The sequence below is a fragment of the Mya arenaria genome, chromosome 12 (assembly GCF_026914265.1).
Source record: "Mya arenaria isolate MELC-2E11 chromosome 12, ASM2691426v1".
Taxonomy (NCBI): Eukaryota; Metazoa; Mollusca; class Bivalvia; order Myida; family Myidae; genus Mya; species Mya arenaria.
Genome location: NC_069133.1, coordinates 32,422,385 through 32,442,135, shown reverse-complemented (window position 1 = coordinate 32,442,135; position 19,751 = coordinate 32,422,385). Strand labels below are relative to the sequence as shown.

The window sequence follows — 19,751 nt, the reverse complement described above, 5'->3', positions numbered from 1 at the left end:
CACCAGTCAATGCGAGTGTCTCTACACCAGTCAATGCGAGTGTCTCTATACCAGTCAATGCGAGTGTCTCTACACCAGTCAATGCGAGTGTCTCTACACCAGTCAATGCGAGTGTCTCTATACCAGTCAGTGCGAGTGTCTCTACACCAGTCAATGCCAGTGTCTCTACACCAGTCAATGCGAGTGTCTCTACACCAGTCAATGCGAGTGTCTCAACACCAGTCAGTGCGAGTGTCTCTGTACCAGTCAATGCGAGTGTCTCTATACCAGTCAGTGCGAGTGTCTCAACACCAGTCAATGCGAGTGTCTCTATACCAGTCAGTGCGAGTGTCTCTACACCAGTCAATGCGAGTGTCTCTATACCAGTCAGTGCGAGTGTCTCTATACCAGTCAGTGCGAGTGTCTCTATACCAGTCAATGCGAGTGTCTCTATACCAGTCAATGCGAGTGTCTCTATACCAGTCAATGCGAGTGTCTCTACACCAGTCAATGCGAGTGTCTCTATACCAGTCAATGCGAGTGTCTCTATACCAGTCAATGCGAGTGTCTCTATACCAGTCAATGCGAGTGTCTCTATACCAGTCAGTGCGAGTGTCTCTATACCAGTCAATGCGAGTGTCTCTATACCAGTCAATGCGAGTGTCTCTATACCAGTCAATGAGAGTGTCTCTATACCAGTCAGTGCGAGTGTCTCTATACCAGTCAATGCGAGTGCACAAACCACTAAATAACTCACTTATTAAGTCAATTTATGACATGATGGAAAATAGGCGCTTGGTTTTGTAAGAGGCTATGTAAAAGATTCAGAATCTTCTATTGGCGTAGTGTATATTACTAATGAAATTATAATCTTCCATACTGAACGAGGTGAGATGGCTTCGACTTCAGGGCAAATACCATTTCAAATGCCATTTAAAGTTGCAGTAAAGGTAAAGAAAGGGGAGGAAATTAAATGTGACAACGATTCGTAAATGAAGTGTTATGATTGAATTGAGTTTAATACGCAGTTTGATTATAATCATAACGTTTTAAAGGTTGGTGTCCTGTTACACGGTGAGGCATATAAACCATCCGCTGTCAAAATGAATTACGTTCGATAAAAGATTTTAACATTAATGATGTCTGAACTTTGTCACAGCGTGGGATTCATACATGTCGTTATTGACTACAAAACGCATTGAAAAGTAAAAAGAACAGAGAACGCATTAATGTCATTTGAGCATAAAAGTACACTTCATGCCAACAAAAGAAACGGCTTGGTTGTTTACGGATATAAAATCAACATATCATGTTTCAGACATCTCGTGCATGCTATTAACAGGACTCGTTTTGTAAAATAATTCAAATTAATCTATATTCATTTCAATAGCACAAACTTGAATATCGACGACACTCGCATTCATAAGGCCGTCTTATTACTATCAGAAATGTGATACTTCATTCATCCCACACTAGTCTGCGCTAAGGTGCAAGGTTGTATTTCGCACCATTAGCTGCACTTCTTCTAAAGCTGATTTCGGGATTAACTTAAGATACAACATGTTATAACATGACATGAGTGCACATTTCATTACAAATTTCGATGTACATGTATGTTGATACAAATTAAAAAAAATACCCATATGCAGTTATGTACATGTTTACATGCAGTTAGATTTAGTTAGGGTAATGTAAACCTACTTTGTATTCAACGTTTGTGTCTGTTTTCTTTGTTTTCGTCAATAAATAGCGTAAATGTTACTGCACCCACAGCCAAGGTATGTATAATATATTTACGAAGATAGTTGGTTACTAAACTGTATTGAATTAGGTTGTCAAATACAACGTGCAATAACTGGAGTGCAGTTTAAAGTAAGGGCGTTATATCCGCATCACGCTCATTACTGAACGGTTCATCTCCGCCTACGTGTTCCCATTCCGATAACGGGAGTTAATATATGGATTAAAACAAAATACACATGGTTCAAACCAAATGTTCGGGTCGTGGGTGCAGTAGCTATTAGTTATATGCCGAGATAAACGACATCTTCCAACTAAACCATTCATTTATTGCTGGTTTATTAATTACAACTCAGATATCATAATTTTGTCTAGTTATCGATCACTGCAAAAAAATAATATAAATTACGGTGAAGTGATGGTTTACTATAATAAAATTGATAATCAACGCATCGATATATGTCATTTGATCGTTTTATTCCAAGCTATCGAGTTTTTCAACGTTATTAATTACTGTCAACTTATACATTTACCTGCTAAATTTCTGACTCCAGGAATTCAACGCAATTTGGCGGCGATTTCAAACTCGTTTTAATGTTGTTTGAATACTATTCAGGGCTGTGAATGGCATTTGCTCTAAACTCATGGCAGTTTCTTAATTCCGTTTATATCAACAAAAAGTACGCAAAAAATATTTGGCGCTTTCGCGGTCATTTTAATATACTGTTGAGCATTTCTATTGTCCTGAATGCCGACCATTTAATCAACAAGTCGAAATAAAATGATAAGAGGACCTTGGTGAACATAATGTAATTTTAACCATTGTTTTTCAAACCTTAAATGTAGATATTATCTTATGTTTTTGTATTATGAATTGGATCTATTGCAAATTCGTTCTAAATATGTGTTATATTGCATATACGTATTATATTTTACGGGTATTGTTTTGAATCTGATGATTTCAAATGTTTGTTGATGACAATGTGATATTAAGAGCAGAATAACATGCGTTCGACTTCATGAGAAATTTGTGTTGCTCAAAGTGCTTAATACTTTGAAATGAGTGAATATCCTTTCATTATCAAAAGTTCTCAAATAAAGCTTATTCGGACTGTTTCCTTGCCTAGGATTAAGACAACGTAAGTAGTGTTCGCGTAAAAAAACTAGTCTCAGTACATCTCGAGCATGCAGTGAACGTACATGTGTAGTTTGCATGTTCAACAAATGTGCTTGTGACAAAATTGAGGTTTCAGTTCATGAAAACTGTTTATTTCACTTATGCCCGTTTTTTATCAGCAAGGGGGTGGGGTTGGGTGTAGAATGGCAAGATGCCATTTGTAGTAAGTCACTATGTGTCCCAACGACATATTGAAAAGACGGAAAAACGCAACTGAATGGTGTATTTTCCTTCTCTCATCCGCGCCTGACAGAACTGGCAGACGTCAGTAACTCGTAAACAATCAAAGAGGACTTTGTTGCAGGATGTCGGCCGCTTAATTAGGTACAGGCCATTCAAAGGAAAGCTCTATTGGCTTCTACCCAGGAGGTGGATCCGAAAGTTATTTATGTTAGCTTATATAGATGTATTCTCAACAGTATTTACGAAACAATAAACATTTCTCGTTCCAGATCCATCGACAATGAGAAGATCATGCAGGGACGACCGCTCAATAGAGCGCCCGGACGGTTTCCGGTGGCGGCCAGGCATGATGCACGGCCCAAAGCGGCGGACAAAGGGAAGCGGTTGCAGTCACTGCCTTCTAAGAAAGAGGAACATGGTAAGTGTGCGTGTGTGTGTGTATGGGTGGGGTCGAGGGGTCATCTCACGTATATTCGTATAACGGTAGCTTCTTTTAACGCATTGTTTGTGTATGCAACGCCGATTAAAAATCTGTTTAATCATGTGTGACGTCACGTCATTTGTTGGCTGACAAACGCATATCGCCAAACGACCGCCGGCCTGTGAAAACGACAATAGCTTGGACTGGGAATATGCAGACAGCTTATATCGTTTTTGTTGTTTTTGAATTTCATGTTTCATCGTTTTGTTCATGACTTCTGAATTACATGAAATTATAATTATTAGACCCACAACCAGAGTTAATATGATTACATATGAGGTCTTCAGCGTGAGTGTATACTTTCAATTACGAGGGAAGACGGTACTGTAACGTAACTGTCTTTACCATGTTGTCAAGCTAGCGGTACACTTAATCGAGGGGTGAATGCGAAAAGGTTCTTAGTGACATTAAATAAAGAAGCAGATAGAACCTTTTCGCTTTCACCCCTTTAGTGAATGTCATTGATATTTATCCACACGCTAGACATTGGCCGGATAAGCCCCGCCTACTTGTTACTGGTCCAATATGAGAGTTTATATATAGACAAAAACAAAGAAAAAACTCTCAAACGTGGTAGAAATATTTGTTAGGCATTGGACCGCTTGTGAGTCAACATTTTTTCTTTAATAGATTTTATTATCTTCTTCAATACGTCGGCTTATACATAGAATACCTGCGCAAAAGAGTGAAATGATCATGATTACTTTATGCAAATTTATGTAAGCTTTATCAAATACGATAAGATATTAAAACTCCTCAAATCTTTCAAATATAACACGTTTCAATATTAATTTAGAAGTTTGAATAGAACAGGCTACATTGAGAATTTTATTTCGTTTTTCAAAAAGGATTTTTATCACAATGTCAGAATGTATCATTTACACCATTTTATTTAAAGACGGGGTTTTGTCACATACAATTTGCAAAAGTTAACATAAAGATCAAATTTGAACGATGCCACACGAACTAACAAAGTTGGAAATAAAAGATAGGTTCGATATCTCATTATTGATCTCTTTTATACCATTCAATCAATGTAAACAAGGACTGATATATAACAATCTTCAAATTCATTCGATACAACGTTACAAGGTGTTTTTTGAAACCACAATCAAATACTATTTAAACACACTTTCTTCTTCATGAATTCCTCATATTATAACAAGATCTGTTTTTCCAGCACCTAAGACCCCACACTAAAGTCTTCAGCCAAAATAACAGATAAACACCATTCATCTTAGTATTAAAGCACATTTTTATATTCTCGTATCTTTCAACTTCCATGCTATTCACACCGCCGAACTTCAATGACGGGCGTGAGACTCTTTATATAGGCCAATCTTGTCTTGTTTACCTTGCCTGATCTTGTCTTGTTTACCTTGCCTGATCTTGTCTTGTTTACCTTGCCTGATTTTGTCTTGTTCACATTGCCTGATCATGTCTTGTTTACCTTGTCTGATATTGTCTTCTTTGCATTGCCTGATCCTGTCTTTTTTACCTTGTCTGATCTTGTCTTCTTTACCTTGCCTGATCTTGTCATCTTTACATCACCTGATATTGTCTTGTTTACCTTGCCTGATCTTGTCTTCTTTACCTCACCTGATATTGTCTTGTTTACCTTGCCTGATCTTGTCTTGCTTACCTTGCCTGATCTCGTCTTGTTTACCTTGCCTGATCTTGTCTTGTTCACCTTGCCTGATCATCTCTTGTTCACCTTGCCTGGTATTGTCTTGTTTACCTTGCCTGATCTTGTCTTGTTTATCTTACCTGATCCTGTCTTGTTAACCTTACCTGATCTTGTCTTGTTTACCTTGCCTGATCATGTTTTGTTTACCTTGCCTGATCTTGACTTGTTTACCTTGCCTTATCAAGTCTTGTTTACCTTGCCTGATCTTGACTTGTTTACCTTGCCTGATCTTGACTTATTTACCTTGCCTGATCTTGACTTGTTTACCTTGCCTGATCCTGTCTTGTTAACCTTACCTGATCTTGTCTTGTTTACCTTGCCTGATCTTGTTTTGTTTACCTTGCCTGATATTGTCTTTTTACCTTGCCTTATCATATCTTGTTTACCTTGCCTGATCTTGGCTTGTTTACCTTGCCTGATCTTGACTTGTTTACCTTGCCTGATCTTGACTTGTTAACCTTGCCTGATCTTGTCTTGTTTACCTTGTCTGATCTTGTTTTGTTTACCTTGCCTGATATTGTCTTTTTTACCTTGCCTAATCGTCTCTTGTTTACCTTGCCTGATCTTTACCTTGCCTGATCTTGACTTGTTTACCTTGCCTGATCCTGTCTTGTTAACCTTTCCTGATCTTGTCTTGTTTACCTTGCCTGATCTTGTCTTGTTTACCTTGCCTGGTCTTGTCTTGTTTACCTTGCCTGATCTTGTTTTGTTTACCTTGAATGATCTTGTCTTGTTTACCTTGCCTGATCTTGTCTTGTCTTGTTCATATTGCCTGATCATCTCTTGTTCACCTTGCCTGGTATTGTCTTGTTTACCTTGCCTGATCTTGTCTTGTTTATCTTACCTGATCCTGTCTTGTTTACTTGCCTGATCTTGACTTGTTAACCTTACCTGATCTTGTCATTTTAACCTTACATGATCTAGTCTTGTTGAGCTTGCCTGATTTTGTCTTGTTTACCTTACCTGATATTGTCTTTTTTACCTTGCCTGATCTTGTCTTGTTTATCTTACCTGATCCTGTCTTGTTTACTTGCCTGATCTTGACTTGTTAACCTTACCTGATCTTGTCTTTTTAACCTTACATGATCTAGTCTTGTTGAGCTTGCCTGATTTTGTCTTGTTTACCTTGCCTGATCTTGTTTTGTTTACCTTGTCTGATATTGTCTTTTTTACCTTGCCTTATCATGTCTTGTTTACCTTGCCTGATCTTGACTTGTTTACCTTGCCTGATCTTGACTTGTTTACCTTGCCTGATCTTGACTTGTTTACCTTGCCTGATCTTGACTTGTTAACCTTACCTGATCTTGTCTTGTTTACCTTGCCTGGTATTGTCTTGTTTACCTTGCCTGATCTTGTCTTGTTTACCTTGCTTGGTATTGTCTTGTTTACCTTGCCTGATCTTGACTTGTTAACCTTACCTGGTATTGTCTTGTTTACCTTGCCTGATCTTGACTTGTTTACCTTGCCTGATCTTGACTTGTTAACCTTACCTGATCTTGTCTTGTTCACCTTGTCTGGTATTGTCTTGTTTACCTTGCCTGATCTTGTCTTGTTTACCTTGCCTGATCTTGACTTGTTTACCTTGCCTGATCTTGACTTGTTTACCTTGCCTGATCTTGACTTGTTAACCTTACCTGATCTTGTCTTGTTTACCTTGCCTGATCTTGTTTTGTTTACCTTGTCTGATATTGTCTTTTTTACCTTGCCTTATCATGTCTTGTTTACCTTTTCTGATCTTGACTTGTTTACCTTGCCTGATCTTGACTTGTTTACCTTGCCTGATCTTGACTTGTTTACCTTGCCTGATCTTGACTTGTTTACCTTGCCTGATCTTGACTTGTTAACCTTGCCTGGTATTGTCTTGTTTACCTTGCCTGGTATTGTCTTGTTTACCTTGCCTGATCTTGTCTTGTTTACCTTACCTGATCTTGTCTTGTTTACCTTGCCTGATCTTGACTTGTTAACCTTACCTGATCTTGTCTTGTTTACCTTGCCTGGTATTGTCTTGTTTACCTTGCCTGATCTTGACTTGTTTACCTTGCCTGATCTTGACTTGTTAACCTTACCTGATCTTGTCTTGTTCACCTTGTCTGGTATTGTCTTGTTTACCTTGCCTGATCTTGTCTTGTTTACCTTGCCTGATCTTGACTTGTTTACCTTACCTGATCTTGTCTTGTTTACCTTGCCTGATCTTGACTTGTTAACCTTACCTGATCTTGTCTTGTTTACCTTGCCTGGTATTGTCTTGTTTACCTTGCCTTATCATGTCTTGTTTACCTTGCCTGATCTTGACTTGTTTACCTTGCCTGATCTTGACTTGTTTACCTTGCCTGATCTTGACTTGTTTACCTTGCCTGATCTTGACTTGTTTACCTTGCCTGATCTTGACTTGTTAACCTTGCCTGGTATTGTCTTGTTTACCTTGCCTGGTATTGTCTTGTTTACCTTGCCTGATCTTGTCTTGTTTACCTTACCTGATCTTGTCTTGTTTACCTTGCCTGATCTTGACTTGTTAACCTTACCTGATCTTGTCTTGTTTACCTTGCCTGGTATTGTCTTGTTTACCTTGCCTGATCTTGACTTGTTTACCTTGCCTGATCTTGACTTGTTAACCTTACCTGATCTTGTCTTGTTCACCTTGTCTGGTATTGTCTTGTTTACCTTGCCTGATCTTGTCTTGTTTACCTTGCCTGATCTTGACTTGTTTACCTTGCCTGATCTTGACTTGTTTACCTTGCCTGATCTTGACTTGTTAACCTTACCTGATCTTGTCTTGTTTACCTTGCCTGATCTTGTTTTGTTTACCTTGTCTGATATTGTCTTTTTTACCTTGCCTTATCATGTCTTGTTTACCTTTTCTGATCTTGACATGTTTACCTTGCCTGATCTTGACGGTTTACCTTGCCTGATCTTGACTTGTTTACCTGGCCTGATCTTGTCTTGTTTACCTTGCCTGATCTTGTTTTGTTTACCTTGCCTGATATTGTCTTTTTTACCTTGCCTTATCGTCTTTTGTTTACCTTGCCTGATCTTGACTTGTTTACCTTGCCTGATCTTGACTTGTTTACCTTGCCTGATCCTGTCTTGTTAACCTTTCCTGGTCTTGTCTTGTTTACCTTGCCTGATCTTGTCTTGTTTACCTTGCCTGGTCTTGTCTTGTTTACCTTGCCTGATCTTGTTTTGTTTACCTTGAATGATCTTGTCTTGTTTACCTTGCCTGATCTTGTCTTGTCTTGTTCATATTGCCTGATCATCTCTTGTTCACCTTGCCTGGTATTGTCTTGTTTACCTTGCTTGATCTTGTCTTGTTTATCTTACCTGATCCTGTCTTGTTTACTTGCCTGATCTTGACTTGTTAACCTTACCTGATCTTGTCTTTTTAACCTTACATGATCTAGTCTTGTTGAGCTTGCCTGATTTTGTCTTGTTTACCTTGCCTGATCTTGTTTTGTTTACCTCACCTGATATTGTCTTTTTTACCTTGCCTTATCATGTCTTGTTTACCTTGCCTGATCTTGACTTGTTTACCTTGCCTGATCTTGACTTGTTTACATTGCCTGATCTTGACTTGTTTACCTTGCCTGATCCTGTCTTGTTAACCTTACCTGATCTTGTCTTGTTTACCTTGCCTGATCTTGTTTTGTTTACCTTGTCTGATATTGTCTTTTTTACCTTGCCTTATCATGTCTTGTTTACCTTTTCTGATCTTGACTTGTTTACCTTGCCGGATCTTGACGGTTTACCTTGCCTGATCTTGACTTGTTTACCTGGCCTGATCTTGTCTTGTGTACCTTGCCTGATCTTGTTTTGTTTACCTTGCCTGATATTGTCTTTTTTACCTTGCCTTATCGTCTCTTGTTTACCTTGCCTGATCTTGACTTGTTTACCTTGCCTGATCTTGACTTGTTTACCTTGCCTGATCCTGTCTTGTTAACCTTTCCTGGTCTTGTCTTGTTTACCTTGCCTGATCTTGTCTTGTTTACCTTGCCTGGTCTTGTCTTGTTTACCTTGCCTGATCTTGTTTTGTTTACCTTGAATGATCTTGTCTTGTTTACCTTGCCTGATCTTGTCTTGTCTTGTTCACATTGCCTGATCATCTCTTGTTCATCTTGCCTGGTATTGTCTTGTTTACCTTGCCTGATCTTGTCTTATTTATCTTATGTTGTCATGATTTATATGCCCTTCACCTGTCCATGGTTGAAGCCCGTAACGTCAGCATCCTCCAAACAACAAGATGGAAAATAACCCACGACAAAGGTTAACACTAATCATGTCTTATCTTCCAGCCGTAAGGGTCGAGGACCGTAACGCGGCATGTTCACCATCCAAAGAACAGCAAGATGGACGGTAACCTACGTCCAAGATTAACTCTTTATCTTAGCGTTTCTTGTCTTATATTATTTAATCTTGTCTTATCTTACAGCTTCCATGGTCGAAGACCGTAACGCGACATCGGCACCATCGAAGGAACAGCAAGGGGGCTGTCAACCCATGCCCCAGATCAATAACCTTGTTGGCAAGGAACAAACAACTGCTACCGGTAGGTTGTCAACGGACACTTGAATTTGTCTCATTATTGATATATACTAATAGAGATATTCGAACATTGTGTTTAACGAACTTTTCATTACAAAAATAAGAATACAAAGAGAATATTTATTACCAACCTGACTTAAGTGCAAAATCTTTAGAAAACTATCATTTACGAAGATATAGGATTTTAATGAAATTGATTTTGAACACCGTCGGATACCCCCGCTGCCCGATTACGCTCCACGCCTCATCATGTAAACTGAATGTGTACCGAGGGTGCCGACGGTAGATTTTGGACAGTATGACAACGATCAAGAGGGCGTCTCGCTGTATCTTTTATTTGAATACCAAGGCAGATTATTTTGTGAAAAACTTGGGATTGTTTTGTTTTCAATGAAACTACTTTAAAAAAATCAGAGTGGTGTTGTTTCGTCTAGGAACGGAATTTTATTATACAAAATAAATGTTTCCTTCTTTTAGCCACCTCAGTAAATCATAAACCGAGCCAAGAGCATCTGCCAGTCAAACAGCAACAGCCACAGAAACCGGAAATGGCCAAAATATCTCCAATAGAAAAAGAGCGAGAACGGAAACCCCAACCGGATGTGAAGACAAATTCAGACGGTAGTGGAAGAACAACGGCAGCTGGTGCGAAGGATGACGGAAAGCGAACGGTGGCAGCTCGCGAGGAAAGGAAGTCTGTAAACATGCCAGGTAAATCGAGTGGGTGTATAATCCCGCCAACGTTCAAGTTCAGATAACTTATATTTGTCTATGTTTTCTTGTAAAACATGGATTTTTAACGAAGTAGCGTGCTGTCAATTCCTCATATTTTGATAAAATTATTTAAGCATCAATCTGTATTAGTCAGCCAGCATATTTTAATACTGTACATCATGGTAATTATTTTTTTCGGTGTTTGTTTCAATGCTGTTTTATGAAGAATGCAAAAGTACACATAGTTGCACGTTTCATCAAAACTTTTCCTATAGTTTGTTAATTGCTTCTTTAAGAACAACGACTTGACATATCGGGCTTAAAATAGTGCACGTGACCTTGAATATTTTTTTTGTATTAAGTAGTGAATTACAGACAAAGCATGGATCGATGTAAGCTTTGAAAGACATTTTCAATTACCACTTATGATAAACCTTTTCAAACACGCAGACAGGCCATTGTGTATTTAAATAGAAAATGAAACGCAAATTACTCTCCTAGCCTATTCCACATTTTTTCCCGATCAGAACAACGTTAAGAATACTAAATATTAATAACAATAGTTTTAACCCTGGTGATATCAAGGTGAGAACTTTACGAAGCTTTCTTAAAAAGATAATATCAATCGAACAATGTAACAGAATTTTAATTGCCGCCAATTTTGCTATTTCGAATATAAACGGCAGCGGCACATTTCGGCTGTAAACTAACACAATAGTCGACCTTAACGGCAAACATATAAATAACAAATTATAAATAGTCAATAAACTAGCAAGGGAAGAAATGATTTGGCGAAAGTCATGACAACTGAACGTTTACAGACCTGTTATATGTACATGGACGAAAATTGTACTTAAAATACTCTATTGTGCTTAAGAATAGAAGCGGGATGGCTTTAATTAATCATTCGATGTTTTGATGAGTGTAAATGATCACAAATTACGGGCTACCTTTGGTTTTAGATAACCATCGGTGTATTCAATAACCGAATAAAGACAAATAAAATGTTAAGGTCGAATAAATTCGGATACTTTTAGCGCGTGGCTCAAAGATTGGAAGGAATGTAAAGTTATATCTGGAAATATGTTGAATGTGATAACTTAATCGTAAAAACTGTTGGAATGAATGCGTTTAATTACAAGCGCATACATGTGAAATTTAACTACAGGCTTGAAAAAACACTATTGTTCCTGTAAATAGTGACAGTAGAACTTTCTAATCGCCTCGGGTCCGGGCAGAAATCGTACAAACAGTATTTATTAAAACTTATAAAAACGCATGAATAAGTGAGTAACATGAATACACTGGAGTTTGTACAAACCCGCGGGAAGTCTTAGGAGTAACGCTATAGGATGTGATGGAAAGGAATAGAACATTACTTTATAGCATTTACTTTTTTGTGCCAATTACACCTTACTTTAGTGTGCCAAAAATTATTTAATTCTCAAAAATGGACAGTTTATACCTAGCAAACGCGTATTCGGTACAGCAGGCATCGCGCTTTAAGGACGGCGTGACGGAAGTTGCGCCGCCACACCACGCTCGTAGGTTCGGATATGCGATAAACAAAGTTCGCTTTAGCCGCTACATGAGCGACCGGAGAGTTTCTTCCGGCCGGATGTCGGCGGCGTCTCGGAAGCTCTTTGATGATGTAGTGAGTTTTGAGGAGGATATTGAACGTATTCGTATTTCAATTTCAGGCGCGGCCGGTCGCAGTACACAACAAGATGACCGAAAACGGTGAGTGCTTTCCATTTCATACTCGAAAACGAGGATCTCCCATTTCTTTTCAAACAGCATTTTTGTATCAAACGTATTTTTGCTCATTCTTTAACAAACCATGGTGAGAAATGTTTACATTAGTTATTATTAATAAACACAGTTTTTATTTACACAACTAATTATAAGACGGGCGGTTTTTTGTCCATATAACCTAATTCGTATCGAGATTAATTTCAATACGCTTTGTATACAGTACGCGTAACGTCGTGGCGTAACATCGTGGCGTAACGTCGTGAAACAAATATTGGTGATCTGATTTTAATGAGATTGGATATACTTTCGAAATCATAATACCCATAAAGGTTGAACTAATCATTTTGATAATCTTCTTCCTAACAGGTCCGAAACATTTACCAAAAGCGTCGACGTGGCGGGTGGAGGGAAGGAAACATCTACAGCAAAACAAGGGTATGCACTATGCACTAGCGGATTCAGGGAGGCGAGGGGGCGGGGGTCAAACGTCTGTGTGCGAATGAGAAATCAGAAAAACATATGAAAATATGACACCATAATGCATTATACTCAGCCTTAAACAGCTTTTAGTCGTGAGGTGGGGTGGGGTGGGGGAAGTAACACAATTTTCGACATTTTTATGGTATATCCTTTGTGGATTCGAAGGTGAGGTGAACATTCGATGCTGCGCCCCCTCTAACGAGTCGCTGGTATGTGAACCAAGCTACCTCTTAAATCGTGGATTTAAAACGTCGAATTCTTAAATAACAACAATCTCAAAAATCATTGTTTTGTTGTTGGATTTTTTAGGGGGGCGGGGACGGGGGTATCCTTGGCTTGTCCCTGTAACTTCCATTGTAATATTGATACTGCGAAACAATGGACAGAAAAGAAATGTTCGAAACGAAAACCGATTAACAATATACGTATATAGTTCTTAGCTTTTGAGTTAAAATGCCTTTCTCTTTGTGAGTAATCATTTTTTATTTAGCTAAATCTTTTGAACATGGTTTGCACTCAACGTGTTCAACAATTCCATACCAAATAATGAATATCCATGCATATCGATCTGAAAGCTTCCAAGTCCAATCATGTTTAATTAAAATAAATCATATATAAATACAGAAGTATAGTATACGTGGGCACTGTGCAAATCACCTTTTGTGGAGATAAGTCACGATGCTCCTAGCTCAGAGGCCAATCACTGTGGAAATATTGCACCTAGGCGTCAGCCCACATAAATATTTACCATTCCACTATTAATTATACACTTATTATGTACTTCGATTGGTTGTGGCAAAATTGACTCATGTGCGTCTTGCTTGGATCGCATTTGCTATTATATCTCAGGTATTGAATCCATTATGAGGTAAAACGTTGATGTTGTTAAACCAAACATTATGTAGGTATCCTTTTCAGCGGAGAAAGGATATGTAAACCGCCGTTTTGGTCATGAAAAATGAAAATTTAGCTGTCCCGTATGCTAATGACGCCGATGGATGAATTCCCGATGGCGTCGTAAATTAAACGTACACCCCCATTCTGACACGTCATGAATGCGTTTATTATTAATACTACCTATATTAACGTATGGAACAGTACCTATTACTCGCACCAATATTTAAGTTGAATGTTTACAAAATTTAAAGAGCAAATAATTGAGCACCTAGTGTAAATATAGGTACATTCATTTGAAAATAATTTGAAAACTTTAATATTTTCATTTTTATTTCCAAATCTGTAACTTAAATTATGCTTGCTATTTGGATACAGTTTTTCGATAATGCTATAGAAAGCCGTTATATTTGAAGTTACCGGAAGTTACCGCCAGATGACCACGGGCCGGCCGAACCTCCAAGGCTTCCTTCAGTGACAGTTCCGCTAAAGACGGCGGAACCCACACGTCAGCCGTCACCGGAACCGGATCCGCGTCACGTGTTGACCGTCAGGCAACAGCAGGCGGAGGCGGACCGGAAGCGCGCCCGCGAGCAGAAAGAACGACAACTGGAAAATCAGAGACAAAAAGAGAAGGAGCGCGAAATTACAATCGAAGCATCGCCGCGCAGAGCAACTTCCGAGAAAACTGACAAAAGTTGGTCAACTATTAAGTCGAGTAAACAAAATCCAGCAGCCAGTTCCTTACAGCCAGCGATGAAGTCTAAAACGTCAATGGAAATTTCGCAAGTCCCGCCATTAGAAATGTCGGACCGGAAACGAAGGGAGGTTACTATTGTAGATCCGAAAACTATGAAAGCGTATGACACTGAAGAGGGTGAAATTATGGATGAAGCGTTTATGCACGAATATGAGTACAAGCACGGTGCGGATTTACATTCTAAGACATTTAATGAAATGACAGATGAAGAAAAAATAGAATACTTTAGAGACTATATGAAAATGAGACCGGAACAAATTCGCGAGTTAACGTTTCACCCAAGAGTTACGGAGCCTAAAACTATCCACAGAGCTTACACGGGCGTTGACGTAGGCAATTGGGGCAGAAATAGAGTTAAGTCAAGTACACGGCCAAAATCTCGTAGAGTTAGCGTGTATAAGAAAGTAAAGACTGTCGCGCCACCGCAAAGGAAGGCGTTCGTACATAGTAGGTTACAAGGCGTGGTTTATAGACACATTAATAAAGTTTACGGCGCATCACCGCGCGAAGAACGAGAAAAACGTTTCTTTGAGAAACTTGCGCGGGTTCAAATGGATGATATGCAGCATCAGTATGAACTGTTGGCAGATCGGGAGCGGCGAACGTTCGAGGCCAAGCTACGACAACGTGATCAATTAAAACGTGTACGCAAAAAGTTCGAGGAAGACTCATGGCGACGTTTCATGACACAGTACGTGACCTCAAAGGTTGTCGAATCGGAGTATAGTAATAGACAGGACTATGGACTTCCAAACAATATTTCACGCGGACGTCCGCATCATGCTAACCCCTATGCAAGAAGTCAACGTCAAATGTATGCGTTGACGCCAAATCGACGTCAAAAACTGAACCAGAAAAAGTTCTCAAGCATGTTCAAATACAATATGGGCCCCGAGTATAAGGCTGGAGGGAAACCAATGAAGTTTGAAGGAATTGACACCGTCTACATTGATACGGAAGATGAGCAAGGTGAGTACAATTATTTCGATTTCGTCAACAGAATATTCGCGCCTAGGAATCGCACACGATGTAAATATACTCAGTCAAGACAATCGGAACAATTCTCAGACTATAGATTTTTAAGGAGGAAAATATGTATATGGAAATGGTAATCCTTTTTGATTTTTGCCGAGAAACCAAACTACCAGTAAATGAAAGTTATTCCAACACAAATTCAATATTACAAATATTGCTGAAATAATTATATAAGTGTTTTGTAATGCATAAAAAGTTTGAGAAATACATATGTTGCTTGTGATGTTTTAGCTGAAGAAAACTACCAACAGAAATCAATTCCAGGTTTGAATTCTAACAGAGGCTTTATTTAGTGCAGAATGCTTAGAACTAAATGTCATTTCTAATCAGATTCGTTCAAAGCTTTTGATCATGTGTGCATTTAATTTTGATAGAAGCAGATTGTGTGTTGGCTGTTGTATACTAACAAATGTGGTCAATTTCAGTAATTCATGATCAACGGACTATAAAAATCCACGAATTAATTCTAATGCTAGTGCAATATTTTCAATGGATAACTCATTCATTTCTCAGTGTTCAATAGATGTAGTATCATGTTAGTGCATTGGAGGTTGCTGAGTCTAGAAGTTTTTATTAACTTTAAGTTATAAAGTCATACAACGAAACAACCTGTTAGAGATCTTTAAATCCTTCTATGTTTATATGTTTTGTCTAACAATTTTTAAGAAAGTTTGGTTTCTTGTTACCTTCCACTTTGCAAGGGAAGTAACGCCAGGTTCAGGTATCTGGATATGATATCGAGATTATGTATCCTTGCGGCATTTTTGTTGCACTATTTACAACGCCTGTAGCTCCTTATAACATCAACATCTTATAAAACAAATACTTTTTTTAAAACGTATCGTTTCGTGTTACCTTGTTGTTTTTGAGAAAGTAGTTTAAGATTATTTGTATTTAATATCGCCAAGAACGTATTGCTCGGTATTCATGTATTTATTTCAAAGTCGGACTATACTCTTTATACTCTCAAATATACTCTTATATTTGCACTTATAGTTCATATACAAAGCTTTAAAATATACCAACATTACATGTAACATCAATTATATGCCTGGTGGATGGTGGATGAAACACCTTTGTTCATGTTGTAGGTCAGCCCAAACGCAAGAAGCAGAACGTTGATGCCATTATGCGGGAGGCGAAACGTATACTTGACCAGTCAGGTACGTACCTTAGGGCGTTACAACGTCAACAGAATCACACAAACATGTGAGCAGATTGGCCGTGTGATTCGCAAGGATGTGCGTTTGATACAGTTTGCGTTTGAGTGTCGAACTAGGACATTCTTGCGTTTGGGGATATCTCAAATAAAGAAAATAAAAAAAATACTTAAACTGTTTTAAGATGAATAACTCATAATTGACCTCTCTCTCTCTCTCTCTCTCTCTCTCTCTCTCTTTTATATGGTTAACTATATATATATATGACTGTTTACTTATAGACAACGAAGACATTGACGATGAGCCTGAGCGCATTCGTCCTAAACCACGTGACCGACAACGCCCAGCTAGGCCACGCCCACAACACCGCAGATCCCGTGACGTGAGAAGCGATCGCGACGATCGGTCATCAATGACAACCACGACGAAATCAGGTCACACGGGGGTTAGTGGGACTTCGAGAACAACGGGATCTCGTAAACCAGCGCCTTCCAAGAACATCAAAGATATTATAAGTACTCGCCGCAAGGAACGCTATCAAGCTACTTCGTTTGAAACGATGAAAGAGAATTTGTTGAAAGACAGTGACACTCTTAACCGTAGTAATAATGTCCAAAAGTTCACCGCTCATTCCGATAAGTCGCCCGATGAAGGGTATTCTTCGAAAGTATCTGAGAGTGTTAAGAGCGAAGAAAATGCTCGACCTATCGGACGAAGTATGCGGACGCCTCCGGATTCCCCGGTGCAGAAAAATGTTACAAAGACCACTGTTACAAAAGTAACTAAAACAACGCACACTGGTGGAAAGAAAGACGATGATACAGTTAGTACAGCGAGCAAGTGGAAAGTTAACGAAGGCAATGTTTATCTTGATCATACAGAGACTCAGATGGGCTCTATGAACCAAAAGTCTGATTCCACTACTAAACGAATTCCAAGTCGAACACCCAGTCGTGTTTCAAAAGCCTCATTTAGACAGGAATCAAAACTGCCTTCACACTCTGAATCACCAACAAAAGACAAGAATCTTTCCTTAGATACAAAGCAAGCAAGTCGCGCACCATCACGAATTAGCGAGCAACTAGCAAGTAAAGAAAATAAAAATGCAAAAAGAGCGCCGTCAAGGACTAGTTTTGCAAATAACGATGCTAGTGTTGCTACGAACACTTCAAATAAAACCACGGTTACAACTACAACAACAACTGTTACCCAAGAAAACAAACGGACTCCCTCTAACACCGATTCTAGAACTGCGCCAAAGGACAATTCAAGTGCAGTCTTTCTCACACAGACAGGTGATGATGACGAGGAGAAAAGTCACAGTGACGTTACAGCCATTGATGCTGTAAATGAAGTAAACAGAAGCTTTCATGAAGATTCGGTAACTAAAAAGACCCCATCTGTTAATGCATCGAGAGAGACAATAAGCGCGGGCAGGTCCTCAGTGATGGGTAGTCAATCGCAAAACAAGAAACCATCAAGTATCCTCGTTTCGAAAAACACCCCAACTGGTGCTAATGGTTCGTTGAGAGAAAGCGAAAAACAACCCAAAAGGGTTAGTGTTGTAGATAATCCGCACCGAAGCGAGACTCCGGTTCAGTCTGATTATAGAAATATGAATGGACATGCTTCCCCATATGCAAAATCAACTACAAGTGATAAGCCAGTGCCAAAAACTTCAGTAACGCATAATGTTAATAAAAGAGTTACTGAGAAAGTAGTCGAGCATGAATATGAAAGAGGGCATGGTGCTCATCCCAATCAAGTTAAAAAGGTACCTCAGAAACAGAATGAACCGACAAAAAACTTAGACAATGATGCATTAGTTTCTAAAAAGATAACGTACCAAGACAGAAATAAACAAACACTAGTCTCAAATCCAAAACTTAAAAGATTGTCTAAAGATTCTGGACAGACAAATCAGACTCGTCCATCGCGATCGCGAACGCCGATAGGGGATGGCCGAACCGCGGTTAATGGGGATATTAAAATGAATCGCGATGAATACGAGAAAAAAAACGCGGGTAAACCTAAGAAATCAACCGGTCGGCGTTCAAAGAGTCCTGGGACGCGCAAACGATCGAGTTCCAGCGGTAGAAAAGGAAGAGGGAGAAAAAGGTCAACTTCTGGCGAACGCGCAAGAAAGAAGTCTACATCTAGAGAAAGGAAGCATGCTGTTACACCTTCTCGGTTTCCAGATATACAGAAGAAAAACGGTAAATGGGAGGTCAGTGTCCAAGAAGAGGAGAAGGTGACTGAAGTGGCACCCGCGGCGAGTCAATGGCGAGATTTGGTGAATAAGTATATTCGTCAGCCCAGCCCAAAGGTCGGCAGAACAGATGATAGATCGTTATTGGATTCTAATTTGGATACGGACGACGAGGATGAAGATATCTTTACGCGAATGCAGAAAAGATACGATCTTAGTGTTAACAGTGATTCAGATCGCGATTAGTCTCATATTAAACTGCATGTTGTATGCTGTTCAATGTAATGTTCAAATTAAGGTAAAATCAGATCGAGAACGTGGTAGAAATTATTAAAGATCATAGAGCAACCATTCACATTTACGCGTGCGGTCTGTGTCATTGCACTGTTATTCAAACGTCTTTTTACGGAACATGGGTGTGCTCCGTAATGGGTTTGAATGCATAATGACATGTATGCTCTCTATAAACACTGCCAAAGTATATAAAAACAACCAATGAACGTGTTATTCACTTTTGCGTTTGATGATTTAGGATCACTGGAAAGGATATCTCTATAATTTTATTATTTGTTGGCTTTCAAATGATCAAATCGAAAACGACGATGCAAATGCTTAATGTAGTTTAAGCATAATGCATGTGATATGTAGATTTAATAAAGACATAGGATTTATTTACATTTACCTTATTTGTGTTTTAGTATTAGTTACTGTACTTAAGAAAATGTTATATGTTATTAGAGATATATAGATTTTATAAAACATATATATTGAATCAAAAGTGCTGAACTCATTATAGAGAATCCATGATTTGTGTGTATTTATTGTCAGTGTGGATATACCATCGTCATGCAAAGTACTAAATTGTATTTAAAATTTATTGCTTTATGTTAGAACACATATTTTGTATAGTTTTATTTCTTACTTTTCTGTGATAAATGATAATAAAACACCACGATATAGA

The 19,751-nt window shown here is 38.7% G+C and overlaps 1 protein-coding gene across 11 annotated transcripts in view; it reads left to right on the top strand.

The window, feature by feature from the left end:
* Positions 1–19,751, top strand: part of LOC128211208 (uncharacterized) — a 51,345-nt gene extending 31,594 nt beyond the window's left edge. For 8 of the 11 annotated variants that reach the window (XM_052915732.1, XM_052915724.1, XM_052915723.1 and 5 more), the window contains 9 exons: positions 3,349–3,497; positions 9,671–9,787; positions 10,261–10,494; positions 12,198–12,237; positions 12,619–12,687; positions 14,043–15,355; positions 15,653–15,685; positions 16,513–16,584; positions 16,863–19,751. In XM_052915732.1, the coding sequence (XP_052771692.1) occupies positions 3,371–3,497; positions 9,671–9,787; positions 10,261–10,494; positions 12,198–12,237; positions 12,619–12,687; positions 14,043–15,355; positions 15,653–15,685; positions 16,513–16,584; positions 16,863–19,036 (4,179 nt within the window). In that variant the 5' untranslated portion in view covers positions 3,349–3,370 and the 3' untranslated portion in view covers positions 19,037–19,751. Of the gene's footprint in view, positions 1–1,707; positions 1,758–2,727; positions 2,859–3,348; positions 3,498–9,670; positions 9,788–10,260; positions 10,495–12,197; positions 12,238–12,618; positions 12,688–14,042; positions 15,356–15,652; positions 15,686–16,512; positions 16,585–16,862 lie in introns of those variants that run through there. The other 3 variants (XM_052915731.1, XM_052915729.1, XM_052915722.1) reach the window with 3 other exon arrangements.